At 61.1% G+C, this 17869-nt stretch overlaps 2 protein-coding genes across 2 annotated transcripts; one reads left to right on the forward strand and one right to left on the reverse strand.

Moving 5' to 3' along the window:
• Positions 1-3220: 3220 nt before the first annotated feature.
• On the forward strand, positions 3221-12271 carry FSTL3 (follistatin like 3). The gene is made up of 5 exons (XM_066566392.1): positions 3221-3278; positions 5027-5212; positions 8382-8597; positions 10440-10667; positions 12188-12271. The coding sequence occupies exons 1-5, from the start codon at positions 3221-3223 to the stop codon at positions 12238-12240; spliced, it is 741 nt and encodes a 246-aa protein (XP_066422489.1). The 3' UTR covers positions 12241-12271.
• A 3143-nt stretch (positions 12272-15414) lies between these two features.
• PRSS57 (serine protease 57) lies at positions 15415-17082 on the reverse strand. The gene is made up of 4 exons (XM_066566551.1): positions 16973-17082; positions 16699-16843; positions 15676-15936; positions 15415-15594 (listed from the first exon to the last, which is right to left on the reverse strand). The coding sequence occupies exons 1-4, from the start codon at positions 17065-17067 to the stop codon at positions 15415-15417; spliced, it is 681 nt and encodes a 226-aa protein (XP_066422648.1). The 5' UTR covers positions 17068-17082.
• Positions 17083-17869: the final 787 nt, after the last annotated feature.

The raw sequence follows: 17869 nt of genomic DNA on the forward strand, positions 1-17869 counted from the left end.
TGGCGAGGAGAATCCAGCTCAGCACTTCTTGGCATTTGTTCACGGCTTTTCATCTTCAAAGCTCCTTGCAAACATTAGCAAACTAATCCCTGCAACCTTCCTGGGAGATAGTGCAGGATCAAGCGGAGGGAGCATTATCTCTCCTCAGCAGATGGGGAAACTGAGGCACGGAGCGGTGACGCTGCCGCCCCGGGGCGCGGGGCGAAGCTCCGTGTCAGCGCTGGGGGTGGAGTGAGCCCATCAAGGTGCCGGCCTGACACTCTCTCCCCAAACAAACCCTGAGTCAATTCACTGGGCTGGAGCCGTGAGGACACGGGAGAAAATCCCGCCCCCGGGTCAGGGCTGCCGGCAGCACCGCGGGGCCGTGCCCTCGGCTCTGGCCACTCGCCACGTGCTCCAGGGATGTGACCCAGGCTCAGTCCTGTCCCCTTTGCTGAGCCCTGCTGAGCTCAGCCTGTCCCCGAGGGTCCCAAGGGCAAAGCTGAGCTGGGGCTGTGGAGCAGCCCCTCTCCCCACCGCGGTGTTTGGCAGCATCTCTACTTGCATGAGAGAAACTGGGGCATCCCAGAGTGGTGAGGAGAGGAGGAACGGGGCCAGGATCACCCCTGTCTGACAGGGAAATGGCAACACGCAGGGCCCTGGCCAACACCTGCCCACAGATCCACGTATGAAACCTCTGCCCTGACCCTGGGCTCTTCTTCTCAATAGAACCTCTAGTTGCAAATTGCAGCTCTAATTGGTTTAGCAGAGTTTAATTAGCCTGAACTGATGAGAGAGGCGAGATTCCCTCCTTAAAGGAGCCCAGCAGCAGCAGCAGCGTGCAGCAGCTGGAGTTTGGGGGGAGAATGTTTTGGTCTGAACCTTGTCCTGAAATCCGGCTGCAGCCTTGACCCAGCGTGGCACCAGTGCCCAGAGGAAAGGTCAGATGTGAAGCCACCATTCACTGTGCTCCAAAGGGCTCCTTTGTCCCTGCTCCAGTGCCTCCAGCCGCCCCCAGCCCTGGCCCAGGGGTTCCTCTGTCTCCCTTTGGGTGCTGCAGAGCTCCCAGGCCAGCTCCTCACCCCGCTCACTCCGTGGGTGCTGCTGGGGGTCAGTCACACCCTGGGGTGTCTGTGGGGTTCAGGGAGACAGCATCACCCTGGGTGTGGGACTGGCCAGTGGAATTTTGCTGCCAGCTTTGCTTAAGAACCAGCACTGTGGTATCACCACAGGCAAGTTGCTTCAGCCACAGGCAGGACAGAGCCCCCAGCATGGTTTTCCTGGCAGCAGGGCAGCCTCAACAGGACTCTGAGCACCCTTTGGCTCTGGGATCCACTTCCCTCCTGGCCACCAGCCTCCTCCTGCCTTTCTATCAGGATCCTGGCTGCTCCCTTACAGATGCAGCAGCGAGGTCTGACCCCTTCCCTGCCAGAGCCTGCGGTTGTGCAACCCCACTGGCAGCCAAGGAAAATCCCTTGCTGGCCTCTGCGAGCTCCTCTCGCATCCTGGAGCATGTGAGTGAGCGAGTGCATCACCACCCACTCGCTCACGGACATCGGGAGTTTGGCTCTCCAGCCCTCTGCCCTTACATGGGCAACTGCTCTGAGCCAGCCTGGGTCACGGCAGCCAGGACAGGGCCAGGAGCAGCCCAGGCCCAGCTGCTGGCTCTGTGCTTCCCCCCAGGAGCCTGCACTGTCCCCTCACACAGTGTCAGGAGGTGCTGCAGGGCTCCTGTGCCTGTGGATGGCACCACAGTGCCTGTGGATGGCACCAGTGCCACCCGGGGTAAACCCATCCCTCCCCATTCCCAACCCCTCCCCATTCCCAACCCGTCCCTGGGGGTGCACAGGGCTGTAAGTGGAGAAGAAAAGGAAGCTCTGCCCTGCTCAGAGCCTGCCTGCTGGCTGGAGGGATGGAGATGTGGCAGGGACAGTGGCACTGCTCTCTGTCCCTGCTGGCACAGGGCATTGCACCCACTCCCCCTGTCCCCAGGCTGCTCCACTTCCCGCAGGACCAAAGCCGTGTCCAGCCCCATCCCACGCCAAAACCGAGCTGCTCGTGCTGTGCTGGCACCACTCAGAGCCAGGAGGCTGCTGCAGGGCCGGGTGGGTGGTGCAGGCTCCCCTGGGCCCTGCGGCCCCTCTCCGAAAGAGCCCGGCTCAGCCCTGCCGAAAACATGACCTCAGCTGGGGCCAGTGCACGGGGTGAAACGTTCCTCAGCTGCGTGCCTGGGAGCTGGACAGGGCTTGGGGGCTGGAGAGCCCCCTGTGTCCAGCTGTGTCCCCAAAGCTCTGCCTTGGGAGCAGGGTGATGGTCCCAGTGCACCCTGACCCCCCTTCAGACAGGCGGGTGGTCTCTTTGTGGTGGCACCAAGCAAGGAGCAAAGCCAAAGCTGCTCTGCCTTGCCCTGGGTACTCTGCTGCCCTTCCCCTGTCCTGTAGGAGCCCCACAAAGCCCAGGAGCCCCTGAGAGCCTGGCAGTGCTGGCCCAGCTGCAGTTGCCCAGCCCAGGGGAGCTGTTCAGGAGGCAGATGGAGCAGTCCTCGTGGTGATGGGGACATCTGTGGAGGACAGGGACAGCACGTGCCACAGGGGTATGGCCCCACAGTTCTTCTCCTTCCTCTCCTTGCCTGGCAAGGCTCAGGGTGGTGCCTCAGTTTCCCTCTGTGTGTTGGCAGTGATGTTGGGTACCAGCCGAGCTGTGGGAGCGTTTGGGGAGCAGAGATGAAAGGAGCCATAGATGAGACAGCCCCACACCGTCCCCCTGCTGCCAGCCGGGGCTGCTCGGGGAGGAGGCAGGTTCGGCTTCATGCGAGGATGGGTGGGGAAGGCACAGGGGTCGAGCAGGGGAGCGCAGGGGAGCGCCCTGGGGTCCCCCACGCCTCGGGCTGTGCACAGACACCGCTCTGCTCCTCTCCACCCCGATCACCGAGGGCACCCCCAAACCTCCCCGGACCCATCCCAGTGCCGGGGTGCCGGTGGGACACACGGACACGACCCCCCCCGCCGCCCACTCGGTGACGATCAGCCCCTCACCGCCTCCCCTCGCTCTCATCCCCCTCGCTGCCCCCCGACTCCCCCGCCGCTGCCCCCGCCCCGGCCCCCCCGCGCCGCCCCGCCCGGTGATTCACGCCGCCCCGCCGCTTTATAGCTCGCTCGGTCTCGCCGCCGCCTCACAGCAACAGGTCACCGGTCACCGGAGCGCCCCGGCCCGTCCCGGCCCGTCCCCGCCCGGCCCGGCCATGCCGCTGCGGCTGGCGCTCTGCCTGCTGGCGCTCTGCAGCCCCGCCGCCGCGCACGGTAAGAGAGCCACGGGGGTCCCGGTGCAGTCCGTCCGTCTGTCCGTCTGTCCGGCCGGCCGCCGGTAACGCCGCTGCCGCCGGCAGGTGCTCGGGGCGGGGGCGGCCCGGCCCGGGGTCGCGGCGCCGTTATAGGGCGGCAGCCCCGGGCTCCGATGTCCCGTCCCCCCGGGCTCCGATGTCCCGTCCCGCCGGGCGGATACCGGGCTTTTCTTCTTTTTTCCGCCTTTATACCGGGCGGAGCGGCGGCTGCCGGGTGCCCGGCGGTGCCGCTCCGGTGTCCCGGTCGCCAGGGTGTCCCTCCGGCGGGCGGGTCCCCGGGTGCCGCCCGGTTCCGCAGCCGCGTCCCGGATCGCGGCGATCGGGACATCGCGCAGCCGGTGCGTCCCGGGGGATCCCCGTTCCGGGGCCGCGTGCCCCCGGTGGGACGGGCCGGGAGCGGCGTGTGAAGTTCGGAGCTCGGACCCTCCCGCTTCCGCTGCCGGTGCCTGGGCGGCGTCGGGACAGCGGGAGAGGCCGCCCCGTGACACCGGACCGGGGCTCTGTCAGCCCGCCCAGCGCCGGTGCCGTGCGGAGCCGCCGGTGTCCCCGCAGCGGAGCGGGAGTTTCCACCTTCCCCTCGCACGATGCTGAACGTTCCGTGGGGAGCGCGGGTGTTGTAACGGGAAATTGAGCTCGGAAAAGCAAATGGATAAATCCGTGGAGGGTAAACCCGCGCGTTGGAGCGGCCGGTGCTGCCCGAGGTGTGCGGGCGCTGATCCCCGGGGCTTTGCTCCATCATGGACTTGCGACAGAGCCAGAATCGCGTGCGTGGGGAAAAAGAGGGGCACAGGGGGTTTAGGACGGGGGCAGGCTCCGCTTTGGAGCCGGGTCAATCCTGCTTAGGAGGGGAGCGACTCCCGCCTGGCAGCGCAAGACCCGTCCCTGCCCCCATCATCCCTCCCTTCCATCTTTCGCCGTTTAGCAAACCTCAAGCACAGCTAATGAGAGCACGAACCCAAATAAGCGTCACAAGAGGCTGGTTTGCAGAGGCGGAAATTGCAAAGAAATCACTCACAAAAAAAAAAAAAAAAAAAAATTCTAACTGATTCTCTGGTGGGTCACGGAACAAACAGGCTTTTGAGTCAGAGGGATCAGTGCCAGACCCAAGGGCTGGAGCAAGTGCCCTGTGCTCCAGCCACTGGCTCAGATGCTCCTTGCAGAGGCCGTGGGTGTCGGGCTCCCGTGTCAGGGAACAGTTCCATCCCTCTGTGGGGCACATGCCAGGAGATCCAGCCCTCACAGCAGCCACCCACTGGCCCCACTCTGTCTGGTGTCCCCTCATTGTGGGGGCAGGCAGGAATTGGTCACAGAGGCAAGGGAGAGGCAAGCTACAAGCCCAGATCCTGGCTGGCAAGCTGGGCATCTCCCAGAGCATCCATCACGGGGAGTGCTGGGATAACTGGTCCATGCCTGTGGTCCAAGTGCTGGATTTGGAGCCTGTTGGCAGGAGAGGGCTGGCAGCAGCATTGGGGTGGCCATGGGGGCACTGAGTTGCCATGCCAGGGACCCTTGGGAATGCCTGCTCTTGGACAGATCTTGTGCCACAGGAGCCAGCACAGAGCATCTCTAGGTTCCCCAATTTGTCTCAGGCTCTGGAGTGATCTCTGTGCCTCTGCCCCGAGGTGCTCCAGCCACTGCCAGGATCTCTCTGCCCTTCTCAGGGGTCCTGGCACAGCAGGAATCCCTCACCCTCTGCCCTCTCCACAGGTGGAATCTGCTGGCTGCAGCAGGGGAAGGAGGCCAAGTGCACCATGATCCTGAAGACGGGCGTGACGTGGGAGGAATGCTGTGCCAACGGCAACGTGGACGTGGCCTGGTCTAATTACACCTACCCAGGCAACAAGATCAGCCTGCTGGGCTTCCTGGGGCTGGTGACCTGCCACCCCTGCAAAGGTGACGAGTTGGGGGCTGAGGGGCTGCTGTGGGGAATGTGTGGAGCCCTGGGGGCAATACTCAGAGTCTGGGTGATGCAGCAGCACAGAGCCAGGCTGCCCCTCACCAGAAAAGCTCTCCTTGGTGGTCTGGGACAGCACAGGGACCCCAGGGACTGCTGACCCCATGCTCCTGCTGCTGCAGCTCCTGCTTGGATGCTGCTGTGGATCAGAGCTGGCGGGACAGCCTGTGTCCCTCAGCTGCTCTTGGTTTTGAGTGTATTTTAGTTGCTCTCCCAGTGGAGAGGGATGCATGACCCAGGTCTTGGCCGGGCAGCCAAGTGCAGAGAGAGGATCTGGAGCTGGCTGTTCCCAAGTTAACCCCTCTGAGCTGGGGCCTCCCTCCCCTGCTCCGAAGGAAACTTCGTCAGGTTTTTCTGAGGGGAAAAAAAAAGATCTATTTCTTCTTCCCCTCCGCTGCCCCTCGCTCCTCCCAGCGCGTGTGTGAAATGGCTTTATGTAACGGGCAGTTCCAGAAGTGGAAACTCTCCAGCTGTGAGTTCCAGCCCCGCCAGATGTTTTGGCGTGTGCCGGAGCTGCGGCTCCTCCAGCCCTTGCGTGGCTGTGTGAGAACAGCTCCAGGACCTGCTGCCCGCAGGAGGCAGGAGCAGGGCTTTGGAAGGTCATGTTGTTATTTGCTTAAAGGGGAAAAAAAAAAAAAGGTTTTTAACCAAACCACTTCCCTCAGCTCCCCGCACCCCTCAGCGCTGCTGCAATGGCAGCTCCTCAACCCTGTCCTGCCGCAGCTTGGGGCAGCTAAAAGCTGAGTGAGATCCTGGCCCCATCCCCATCCCTGCTTGGAGGGAGCTGGGAGCACTGGGACCCTCTCCAGAGGCTCCCCTGTGCTGGAGGCCAATGCAGTGGGGACAGACAGCCCCCAGCCAGGAGCCTGCACTCACCTCACCCATCTCTGTCAGGGGCCGGGGGGACCCAGGGAGGGCTGATCATGGTGGGGGCTGTGGTTCCTGGGCTTTGTTGGAGTTTGGGGGACCCAGGGAGGGCTGACCACGGTGGGGGCTGTGGTTCCTGGGCTTTGTTGGAGTTTGGGGGACCCAGTGGCCACAGACCACGGTGGGAGCTGTGACTCCTGGGGTTTTTTTGGTGTCTGGCAGCAGGATCTTTGAGGAAACCACTGGAGAGCCTGGCCAGCACGTGCACCACAACCCCCCACCCTCAGGCAGCCCTTGCCTGTCCCATCCAGATGGAGCTGGTGCTGCTCCTCACCCGGCTCCAGAGGCCTTGGAAGAGGGCGGGTTAGAGGAGCTGTGAGGCTGGGAAAGGTTACTCCAGGATAAAATGGGCCAGGGATGGTGCTGGCCTGACCCTGGGGGCTCTGCAAATGGGTCTCTGGGGGGAGGTGAAATTCCTGGCTCCAGCTGCTGGGGACACAGTGTCCCCCCACAGGACCCAGAGCAGGGTTGGGGTCACGGGTGGATTTTCCAACTGCTCCAAAGTGTCCCTTGCTGGGATAGTCTGGATGATTGGATTCTGCACTGCTGGCAGCATCTCAGAGTGGAGGGTGATAGGGTCTTGTTTGTTCTGGCAGCTTTGGGACATGGAGCTACCCTGCTCTGTCCTGAGGTCCCCCAGTCTCATCCTTCTCTTCCCTGGGACAGCTCCCAGCTATGGAAATCAGGGACCAAATCAGAAAGTGTTTCCCAGCAGGGAATTTCCCCCAGGGACAGCTGGGCCAAGCAGACAGGGAATTTCCCCTTCTTCCTTTTTCTTCTCCTCATCCTCCTCTTTCTCTTTCTCCCCCTCCTCCTAAGGTGGCCCAACTCCCACAGGGAAATCCCCCTGTGTGCCTCCCAGAGCTCCCAGCACACGCCCTGTCTGTGGGGATCCTTCCTCATGGGGGTGAATCCCCATTTTGGGAATCCTTTTGGTCCTGCCCTGCAGTCCCAGCAGTGCCTGTGTCCTGGGAGCTGTGGGGGCATTTTGGGGTGAGGGATGTGTGTGCTTTATGTGGCAGTGCCTGGGAGCTATGGGGGTGTTTTTGGGGTGAGGGATGTGTGTGCTTTATGTGGCAGTGCCTGGGAGCTATGGGGGCATTTTTGGGGTGAGGGATGTGTGTGCTTTTTGTGGCAGTGCCTGTGTCCTATGGGGAGCTATGGGGGTGTTTTTGGGGTGAAGGATATGTGGGCTTTAGGTGTCAAAGGGGTCTCCAAAGGGGAATCTAAAGGAAAATCCCTGCTGCTGACCCCTTTGCCTGTCCTTGCAGAGGCACCAGTGTCCCTGCACAGCAGCATGGGCCCCTGGCTGGAGCTGCCAGCCCTGCTCCATCCCCGCCAGCGTGGGCACGGCCCTGGGGCACTGACAGCACCCCCTGGACCTGGCCCCCACGCTGGCCCAGAGGTGACCTGGGGGGGACAAAGCATCTGCCTGTCTGGGGAGCAGCTCTGGCTGCTGCCTCCTGCTCTTGTGTTCCAGTCAGGGAGCGAGACAGGGCCGGGCATTGTCTGCAGGGAGCAGCGGCATTCCCATCGCCCCGACAGCTCATGGAGCCCGGCTCCTTCTGCAGGAACTGGGGCCTTGTAGGGATGGATTTTTTCCATTGCACAAGAAAAAGAAATGTCTCCTTCCAAAGAATAAATAGATGGGAAGGAGTGAGCTGGTGCTGAGCGGGGCCGGGGCTCCGGCTGGGGTGAGCACAGGAGGATTGGAGGAGCTGCAGCCAAGGACCTGCTCCTGCTCCGGGGCTGAGCAGATCCAGATGCTGCTGGGACAGCTCGGCTCAGCACGCGTGCCCTGACCTGGGGGGCGTTGGGGACCACGGGGGGGACACCCTGTCCTGCTTGGTGTCACACTGTGGGGCAGGGCAGGGGTGTTTGGGACTACAAAGGGGACACCCTGTCCCAGTCAGTGTCACACTCTGGGGCAGGGGTATTGGGGACTACAAGGGGGACACCCTGTCCTGCTTGGTGTCACACTCTAGGGCAGGGCAGGGGCATTGGGGACCATAAGAGGGACACCCTGTCCTGCTCGGTGTCACACTGTGGGGCAGGACAGGGGTGTTTGGGACTACAAGGGGGACACCCTGTCACACTGAGTGTCACACTCTGGGGCCGGGCAGGACGGAGCCTCCCCCGGCGGGTGATAGCCGCTCATGCAGTGCTGCCCTCTGTCCGCAGAGAGCTGCGAGGGGGTGGTGTGCGGTCCCGACAAGGTGTGCAAGATGAAGCACGGCCGTCCCCAGTGTGCCTGCGCCCCCGACTGCTCCAGCCTGCCCCGCAAGCTGCAGGTCTGTGGCTCTGATGGCTACACCTACCGCGACGAGTGTGACCTGCTGACAGCCAAGTGCAGAGACCACCCCGACCTCGAAGTGATGTACCAGGGCAAATGCAAAAGTAGGTGCCTCTACCCCACTGCATCCCATCCCCATCCTCTCCCTGTCCTGTCCTCCATTCCCTGTGGGACAAAGAGGGAAGATCTGTCCTGTGACAGGGGTTCTTGGATGAGGGAAGAGATGAGGATCTGACTCCGTGTTTCAGAAAGCTTGATTTATTATTTTATGATATATATTCTATTAAAACTATACTAAAAGAATAGAAGAAAGGATTTCATCAGAAGGCCAGCTAAAAATAGAATAGGAAAGAATGATAACAAAGGCTTCTGTCTGGGACAGAGAGTCCAAGCCAGCTGGAATGTGATTGGCCATTAATTAGAAACAACCACATGAGACCAATCACAGATGCACCTGTTGCATTCCACAGCAGCAGATAACCATTGTTTACATTGTGTTCCTGAGGCCTCTCAGCTTCTCAGGAGGAAAAAATCCTAAGGAAAGGATTTTTCATAAAAGTTGTCTGTGACACTGTCCTGGTACAGGTCCCTGCATGCCACGGGTCTCACTGTCCCTTGAGGGGACATTGCAGCTTGTTGGTGCAATGGGGTTTGGCCTTGCCTCAGGCTGAGCAGCAACAGTCCCTAAAATGTAATTTACAAACGTCAAGCCCCTTTTTTTCCTCTTTTGTAAAGAGTGCAGCAATCCACCCAGCCCTGCCAAGAGCTGTCAGAAGGATTATGGTTATTTTTCCAGCCCTCCTTTCTGGAAGGCTTTGCCTGTCGAGCTCTGGGCTGCGCAGGGAAAAACGTGGGGCAAGAAATGGGAGTTGGGAGCTGCAGATGCCAAATCTTCCAATCCATCAGGGAAAGAGAGGAGGGTGGAGGGACGGTGGGGGTGCACGAGCCTCCACCCTCCCCAGCAGAGCCCTGTGCAGGGGCTCTGCTCCTGCTGCTCAGGCTCCCTCCACCCCTGTGCGCCCTCGTTCCAGCGCTGGCTCTGCTCCAGGGTGACCCTGCCCTTCCCTCTCGCCGGGGCCAGCACGGCAGCTGCCAGCCTGGCCCCAGTGGCTGCTGCTTCCCTGCCAAGGCACCTGCGTGGGCTCAGCCCTCCTCTGCTGCAGCTGGGCCTCGGCTCCTCCTGCCTGGCAAAGCTCTGGCCAGGGCTGAGCCTGGGGAGACTCAAGGTCATCCAGGGGCTCAGGATGCCGGCCCCTGCCAGCCCCTGCCCTTTGGAGCAGCTCTGATGGGAGATCAGGACCCTCTGGCTCTGCTCTGTCCCCTGCTAGCAAAAGGAGGGAGGGGACTGGGTTTCCCTGGGGTGATGCCCCAAAGCCTGCCTGGGGCGAAATAGCTGTGAGAAGGGTATGGGGTGACCCTGGGGTGATGTCCAAAGCTGTGGGAAGGGCATGGGGTGATCCTGGGGTGATGTCCAAAGCTGTGGGAAGGGCATGGGGTGATGCCCAAAGCCTGCCTGGGGTGAAATAGCTGTGGGAAGGGTATGGGGTGACCCTGGGGAGATGCCCAAAGCTGTGGGAAGGGCATGGGGTGATCCTGGGGTGATGTCCAAAGCTGTGGGAAGGGCATGGGGTGATGCCCAAAGCCTGCCTGGGGTGAAATAGCTGTGGGAAGGGTATGGGGTGACCCTGGGGAGATGCCCAAAGCTGTGGGAAGGGCATGGGGTGATCCTGGGGTGATGCCCAAAGCTGTGGGAATGGCATAGGGTGACCCCCAAAGCCTGCCTGGGGTGTGTGAGAAGGGCATGGGGTGACCCTGGGGTGATGCCCAAAGCCTGCCCGGGGTGAAGTAGCTGTGAGATTTAATAGCTGTGAAATATTTCAGGGGTGAAATAGCTGTGAGAAGGGCATGGCTGTCCTTGGGGTCACTCCAACACTGCTTCCCTGCAGAGTCCTGCTCCAGCGTGGTGTGTCCTGGCACACACACCTGCGTGGTGGACCAGACGGGCAGTGCCCACTGCGTGATGTGCCGGACAGCGCCCTGCCCTGAGCCCACCAGCCTGGACCACGCCCTGTGTGGCAACAACAACGTCACCTACCCGTCGGCGTGCCACCTGCGGCGTGCCACCTGCCACCGCGGCCGCTCCATCGGCGTGCGCCACTACGGGAGCTGCTCAGGTGAGCAGGGCGGGCACGGAGCCCCAGCCCACCCCTCACACCCTGTAGGAGTGCTGGGGGTGCTGGGGGTGGGATGGTCGGGGTGGACGGAGATGAGAGATCTCTGAAGCCAGGTCGTGGAATTTGGGGTTTATTGCAAAGGGTCTGTCTCAGGTTGCTGTTTGATAATTGCTGCCCCGAGATGTGCAGGATGTCTCTGCTTTGGCCCGTGCAACTGAAGAACGAGTCTGGACTCTTCACTTTTCGGTCTTGAGGTTTATTAATTCCTATCTATAAAATTTTCTTTCTGCCCAGCCGAGGTCTGCTCAGCAGGGCAGCCACAGGCACTCTGACCGGCCCTGAGGGGGTGTTGTCTTTTTATACTGCAAACTACATATAAGATATTTACACTTAATTCCCAATACCTATCACCTGTGTTAGTGCACTTCTACTCTAAACCAACCCCAAAGTGCCAACATCACTGCAGAAAATGGAGAACAAGAAGAAGAAGAAAGTCTGGACATGCTGAGATTCCTCCATCTTGTCCCCATAACCCCCATACCAAAAACCCAAAAATCTACATTTTCACCCTGTGATCATTTTATTATTGTACTATTCAAACCTCTGTGACTTTCAGGTCCTCATACAAAGTTGGCAACTTGCTCCAGGGGTCACAATCAAATCCCCAGGTGCTCTGGGCTGCATGCTGGGGTCTCCGAGCCCCCTGTCAGGGTTCTTGGCAACTCTGGACACCCGGAGGGATGCACTGAGTTCGGACAGGCCTGGGTGCAGGGACCCTGCTGGGAGCTGCCAGGCACAGCTCGGAGCAGGCCTGAGAGGAGGGAAAGGTAAAGAGAGAGAAGGCAAGAACATGGTAAAGAGATGAGTGAGGAAGAGTAAAGAGGGTAAAGGGAGAGTAAAAGAGGACGAGGTTCCTGTTACAATACAATAAATCTTCTTCTGGTCGTGGAACTTGGGGTTTATTGCAAAGGGCCTGGGTGCAGGGCCCTGCTGGGAGCTGCCAGGCACAGCTGGAGCAGGACTGAGAGAAGAGAGGGGTAGAGAGGATGAGAGGGTGAGAGAGTAAGAGGAGTAAGAGAGCAAAGTTCCTGTTACAATATAATAAATCTTCTTCTGTGTTGAATATTCTGATTCTCACTAACCAATCTAGTACAAGATACAAATCCTATAGCATTTACAAACAGCCTATAAGAATCATTACATTACCATACTGTGTTACATTTTAAACCCTAAAAACTCCTCTTTGGACCCCTTCTGCCAAGCTGGTAGGGTCTGCTCTGACCCTTAGACCTGCCTGCAAGCAGAGAGTGTTGTTTCATCAAAAGAGGATCACTTTCAGCCAGCCACACCATTGTTTTCCAGTTGTTCAGTAATTCACGTATCTCAAAGCTTGCTTTCATTTCAATCTTGCTTATAGTTTCTATATTCTCAAAATCTTTTGCCAGACAATCCTATTTCTAAGGCTTTCCTGTTTCATCTTCCCCAACAACACCCCCCTCACCACTTCCCTCTGTTTCCAGCTGCGGCCAAATTCTCCGCGGAGACGGACAGCGTGGAGGAGAACTACGTGTGAATCGTCCCTCGGCCGAGCTGGGAGACAGGGGCATTATGTGTATATTGTACAAACCATATACCTGATATTTATTAAGATTAAAAGGTCCTTATTTATCCCTGTGTATGTTAAGCAGTCGCAGGGGGCTCGATTCCCATCCTGCCCGCCAGGGAGCAGGGGAGGGGGCTCATGGCCCAGGTGCCCAGGGATGCTCTGGTGCCCTCCCCTGCTGCCAGTGCAGTGTGGAGGGGTGTCCATGGGCCCCCACTACATGTCCTTGGCCAGCAGCCCTGGGCCTATTTATTTTTGGATGGATTCTCGGTACTCTGCTGACGTTTCTGGCCAGGAGCTCGAGGTCTAGAGGGAATCTGCACTTTCGCCTTCCCTGAGGGGCTCGGCCCCAGCTGCCAGTGGCAGGAAAGGCAGTGCACGCTGCATCAGATTGGAGATATATATATATATATATATATATAAACATATGTATGTTATTGTCTCCTAAAGTTTCAGCACGTGTGTGTTCAAATGGATTTCAGTTTAGGTTTTCCCTAGGCCCGTTCAGACCAGGCTCCCACCAGCTTTGGAGGTGATGCCAGTGCCTGGAGGGCTGGGGCAGTGGCAGCCTTGCCTGGGGGGCACAACCATGGCCCTACCTGGAGCCCATCACCCAGGGCAGCTGCCCCCAGCCCCCCTAATCCCTGCCTGCCAGAACAGCTTTGGGCACAGCCTGGACTGCGGGGGGAGCTGGCCCTGTCCCCCCCCAGGACCTGCACCCCCTGCTCTGCCCACACCTGTATTTATTTTTACTCCTTCTCTCATTTCTTCCGTTGTCACCTGTGTAAATACCAGCTCAGCTCTGACACCAAAAACACCAAAAAGCTCTTGACTTTATATAAATATCATATATATATATTATATATAAAAATACCTTATTTTCTATTTTTGTATGACTGGGTTCTGACCCCCGAGGTAGATACTTTGGGAACATCCACATTCCCTATTCCATATTGTTGGGGCATTTTACGGCTGTGTTATGATTTGGATTACAATTAAAAAACCAGAATAAACAGTGCTGCGTGTCTGGTTTTGTTGGTGGGTTCTGGGGTCGCAGGAAACCTCGTTCTCCTTGGGGCTGTGCATCCATAAGAGGGTCTGGGGGTGTGGGGAGCCCCCCACAGCCATGAGGAGCTGCATCCCATCTGCTCCAGCTCCATGCTGGGGTTTTCCAGCCCAGCAGTGGGAGGGAAGGGGAGAGCGGGGAAGAGCTCGGCAGATAAATCTGTTCCCAATCTCGGGCCGTGCCATGAGGGTTTGGTATTTCACAAAACAATTCCTGCCGGTAATTGGGTCCCGATGTGGGGATGTTTCCCGGGCAGCAGCCTGCGGCTTGGCGTGCTGAGCTCCACAGGAACTGCAGCCGGATCCCCCGTGCCTGGGGCCGGCATGGCACAGCCCCTGACTCCCGGCCAATCCCCCCGGAGCCATCACAGAGAACCATTGAGCTTGGAAAAGTCATCTCAGACAGCCCAGGGTGGGCATCGGCGGTTCTGCTACATCCCCTCTCCCCCACCCAGCTCAGCAGCGTCCCCCTGCTTTTGAGCGTGGGTGTTCAGGAGTTCTCAAAACACTGCCCATGCCTTTCTAGGTGCCTTTCTAGGCACCTCAGCCTGGCTCCGGCCATGAGCCCCCTCCCCTGCTCCCTGGCGGGCAGGATGGGATTCGAGCCCCCTGCGACTGCCTAACGTACACAGGGATAAATAAGGACCTTTTAATCTTAATAATAATCCCACAGGCGGTGCTGTGTGGCCTGGGCTCCTCCAGGGCCGCCGGCAGCGCTTCCTGCCCGCGGCAGCTGCCGCTCCTGCCCCGCCGCAGGGCTCGGTCCCCGGAGCTGGCGGGTGGCTCCGTGCCGAGCCCGCGGGCACCGGCTGCGGCGGCAACGGCAGCTCCTGTGATGATGAGCGGGAGATTGCAGCTTCCAAAACACGGCTGTGAGTCAGGCGCCGCCTTCCCACCGGTTTTTGGGTGGTCTGGGACAAGCCGGGACAGGCGCCGGCTCTCCAGGCTCTCTGCCAGCGCGGATGCCCTCGGGCTGGCAGCGCTGTCCCGACATTCCAGGGGGTCTCTGCCCCACGCTGTCACTGCCAGCACCCCACTGCGATTTGGGGCTCCTTTGGAAGATCCCCGGCAGGGATCCATCCATCCATCCATCCATCCTCTGCTCGATGTCCCCAAAGCCACCGCATCTCCTGACCCCGCGCAAGGCCCTGCAGCAGCCGCAGCAATTTGTGCCGGCAATTTGCAAATAAAAAATAAAACCAAACAGCCAGGAGCAGGCAACGTCTGGGTCTGTCCCCGGAGACACCGGGCACGGCCACACGTGTCGCAGCGCCTGGGCACCCGGCTCCGGTCACTGCGGGCACCCGGCTCCGCTCTGAGCGCGGGGGAGGCGGGCGAGGCTCCCGCAGGGATCCAGCGCAGCTGGGAGCCCGCCTGCCCTCGGGGGGTGTCTGTGGTTCCCCTCTGTGGTTCCCCTCTTTGGGGGGGTCACGTCGAGCGGCGGGGAGGGCGCGGTGCGGGACGGGATGGAACAGGATGAGGCCGGATGGGATGAGACGGGCTGGGACGGGACCGGGAGCCACACCCCGGCGGGAAGGCAGCTGGGGATGCTTCTGGGGTGGCAGCACCTGGATGCGGATCCTGGCTCCTCTGGGGCAGGGCCTGCACTCCTGGATGCGGATCCTGGCTCCTGGATGGGGATCCTGGCTCCTGGATGCGGATCCTGGCTCCTGGATGCGGATCCTGGCTCCTGGATGTGGATCCTGGCTCCTCTGGGGCAGGGTCTGCACTCCCCTCCCTCCTGCATCCCCTGCTCCATCCACACATGGCCAGGACAATCAGAGGGCTCAAAACACAGAGAGGGAGCAGTGGGATGGGGACTGAGGGTTTATTGAGGAAGGTAAATGTTGACACAGCAGGAGGATGTATGGGGGGCTTCTGGTGTAGCCTGGGGGGTACATAACACCCCTTGCCAATGGGCAGAGAGAGGGGCTCCTGGCGTGCCCTGGAGCCCTGAGCATGAGCCCCCAGCCCCTCCAGAGCTGGAGGATGTGGAAGTTCTGGCCCTCTTCTCCCCTCCCATGAGAGATCTCAGCCCCTCTTCCCCCAGCCTGCCTGCCCCCAGCACTCCCAGCCGCCCTAGGGCTTCAGCCGCCCCTGCCGAGGGCGGAACCCTCGCACAACGTGATGCACCCAGTCAATGTAATTGGAGATCTTGGTGTAGATATCAGGGAACCGACGGTCCCCACACCTCTCCCCAGAGAAGGAAACGATGCCATGAACCTTGTCCTTGAAGACCAGAGGTCCCCCGGAGTCACCCTGCAGAATGAGGGGATGGGAGGGAGATCTGAGGGTCCCCCGGAGGGGTCAGTGAGGGGCAGGGGCTGGGGGTGCACTCACAGAACAGACTCCCTGCAGCCTGGTGCTGCGGCTGGCCCCGCACAGCATGTTGGCAGAGACCTTGCCCCTCCACAGCGTCCGGCACAGGCTCCTCTTGACGATGGTGGTGTTGGTCTCCATCAGCTCCGTGGGCTGCTCTCCAAAGTTGGAGGTGTCCCCCCAGCCCATGACGGAGCAGACGGTGCCGGGTTTCAGGTCGATGTGCGGGCAGGGCAGGCGGATCCGCTTCACGAACTCGTTCAGCGTGGCCGACCCGTTCAGCTGGGGGCAGCGAGGCCGTGGGTGGCTTTGTGCTGGGCTAGAGCCCCCCAGCTGCTCCTGCCGCAGCTCACCGCTCCTGCTGACCCCTCCCAGCCCTGCCTTTCCTCCTGCAGAGGCTGGGCCCCTCCCTGTCACCCCTCTGCACTGGTCCCAGTCTGCTGTAGAGACCCGACCCGGCCAGAGTCGGTGTGTCCTCAGTGCCTCCAGCACACCCCAGGCGCGGTCCTGCTTCTCCGGAGAAGCACTGACATCTAGTGTCGGCTCGGCCCCTCGTGGGGCACCGCAGCTCCCTCCTGCTGTCCTGGGGCTGTGGATACCCCACGTCCTCCCGGTGCTCCGGGACCGTGGGGCACCCAACCTTCATCCCAGAGCCCCGGGGCCGTGGGGCACCCCAGCTTCTCCCGGTGCTCCGGGGTCGTGGGCACCCAACCTCCCTCCTGGTGCCCCGGGGCCATGGGGCATCCAACCTCCTCCTGGTGTCCTGGGGCCATGGGACACCCCAGCTCCCTCCCAGTGCCCTGGGGCTGTGGGGCATCCAACCTCCTTCTCAGAGCCCCGGGGCCATGGGGCACCCCATCTTCTCCCGGTGCCCTGGGGCTGTGGAGCACCCAACCTCCCTCCCGGGACCATGGGGCACCCAACCTCCTCCCGGTGCCCTGGGGCTGTGGGGTACCCAACCTCCCTCGAAGAGCCCCACGGCCATGGGGCACCCCATGTCCCGCTCAGCCCCCGGGGCAGTGCCCGGTGGTGGTGCAGGCTCACCCGGAGCAGGCGGATGTCGTTGTCCGCGGCACGGGGGGTGTACAGCGGGTGGGCGATGGACTCGACCACGCTGAAAATCTGCTGGGACTCCTCGGGCTCCTGCGGCCGCTGGGCTCCCAGCACCACCCGCACCGAGGGGCTGCCCCTGCGGCCAAGGCGGGGCTGAGAGGGCGCCGGTGGCCGCCGGGGACGAGGGGGATGGCCAGGGGGACTCAAGGGGGGGCAGATTGAGTGGCTACAAGGGGCCACAGCGTGTCCAGGGGACGAGGCTCACCTGGGAATGAAGCAGTGGGCAGCTGTCATCACCCACCTGGGCCACACCAGGAAGCCCCCGCAGACGTGCTCCCCGTCCAGCTGGATGGAGGCCATGAAGGGCCGGGAATGGGGTGCCGCAGCCTTTCCCCCGATGATCTGGCTCCCCTGGGTGCCTGGTGGGTGCAGGTGGTGGTTGGAGGCCGGCGTTGCTGTCTCCCACCCTGGCGATGTGCCCTGGCACCCCAATTCTCTCATTACCTGCTGGAGCCAGAGCTGGGAGCAGGATGAGGATGAAGAGCCCAGCGGTGACCATGGTGGCACAGAGAGGGGACACTGCCACCACCGCTGGGGCTGCTTGGGCTGGGGGGGCTTAAATCCCCCCAGGGGCTGAGCCTTGGGATGGGGGCGGGTGTTTCCCTCCTGCTTCCTCCTCCGGGTGTTGCTGCTTTGTGCAATTCAGGGCTCGGGGAGCTCCGTGCAGCTTCCCCCGGAGTGGGAGATGAGGAGCAGAGCAGCTCCTCAGCCCTGACTCCTCTTTTCCTTGAGCTAAGTGCCACGGATCCCCTCTCCGCAGGGAGGTGGCAGCAGCGGGGCCCCAGGACATCTCTCAGACTCCACGGTGTCCCCGGGGCTGCTGCGGGTGGCACAGGGACCGTGCTGTGCCCCCATCCTACACCTCTTTCAGCCCCTCCAGAGCCCCCGTGGCTCTGGGATGATGCTGTGGGCAGAGGGGCAGTTTCCTCCCTCTGTTCTGCATCAACCTGGAACGCAAAAAGGGGTGCAGGGGGTGGGGGGCATGGGGGATGTGTTGACCCTCACTGCAGAGCCCGGCTTGCTCAGGGGCCAAGAGCAGAGCTCTGTCCCGGCAGCGTTGGGCAGATTTCCCAACGGAGGGTGGCTCAGGGCTTCCTGCGGC

The sequence above is a fragment of the Molothrus aeneus genome, chromosome 27 (genome assembly GCF_037042795.1).
Source record: "Molothrus aeneus isolate 106 chromosome 27, BPBGC_Maene_1.0, whole genome shotgun sequence".
Taxonomy (NCBI): Eukaryota; Metazoa; Chordata; class Aves; order Passeriformes; family Icteridae; genus Molothrus; species Molothrus aeneus.

Bases quoted from the DNA above. Each gene is read 5' to 3' on its own strand.
- PRSS57 (XM_066566551.1), bottom strand. From the start codon at position 17,067: ATGGCCTCCATCCAGCTGGACGGGGAGCACGTCTGCGGGGGCTTCCTG. The intron at 16,844-16,972 runs GTGAGCCTCGTC...CCTTGGCCGCAG, and splicing joins GCCCACTGCTTCATTCCCAG to GGGCAGCCCCTCGGTGCGGG. The intron at 15,937-16,698 runs GTGAGCCTGCAC...CGCTGCCCCCAG, and splicing joins ACGACATCCGCCTGCTCCGG to CTGAACGGGTCGGCCACGCT.
- FSTL3 (XM_066566392.1), top strand. From the start codon at position 3,221: ATGCCGCTGCGGCTGGCGCTCTGCCTGCTGGCGCTCTGCAGCCCCGCC. The intron at 3,279-5,026 runs GTAAGAGAGCCA...CCCTCTCCACAG, and splicing joins CAGCCCCGCCGCCGCGCACG to GTGGAATCTGCTGGCTGCAG. The intron at 5,213-8,381 runs GTGACGAGTTGG...CTCTGTCCGCAG, and splicing joins GACCTGCCACCCCTGCAAAG to AGAGCTGCGAGGGGGTGGTG.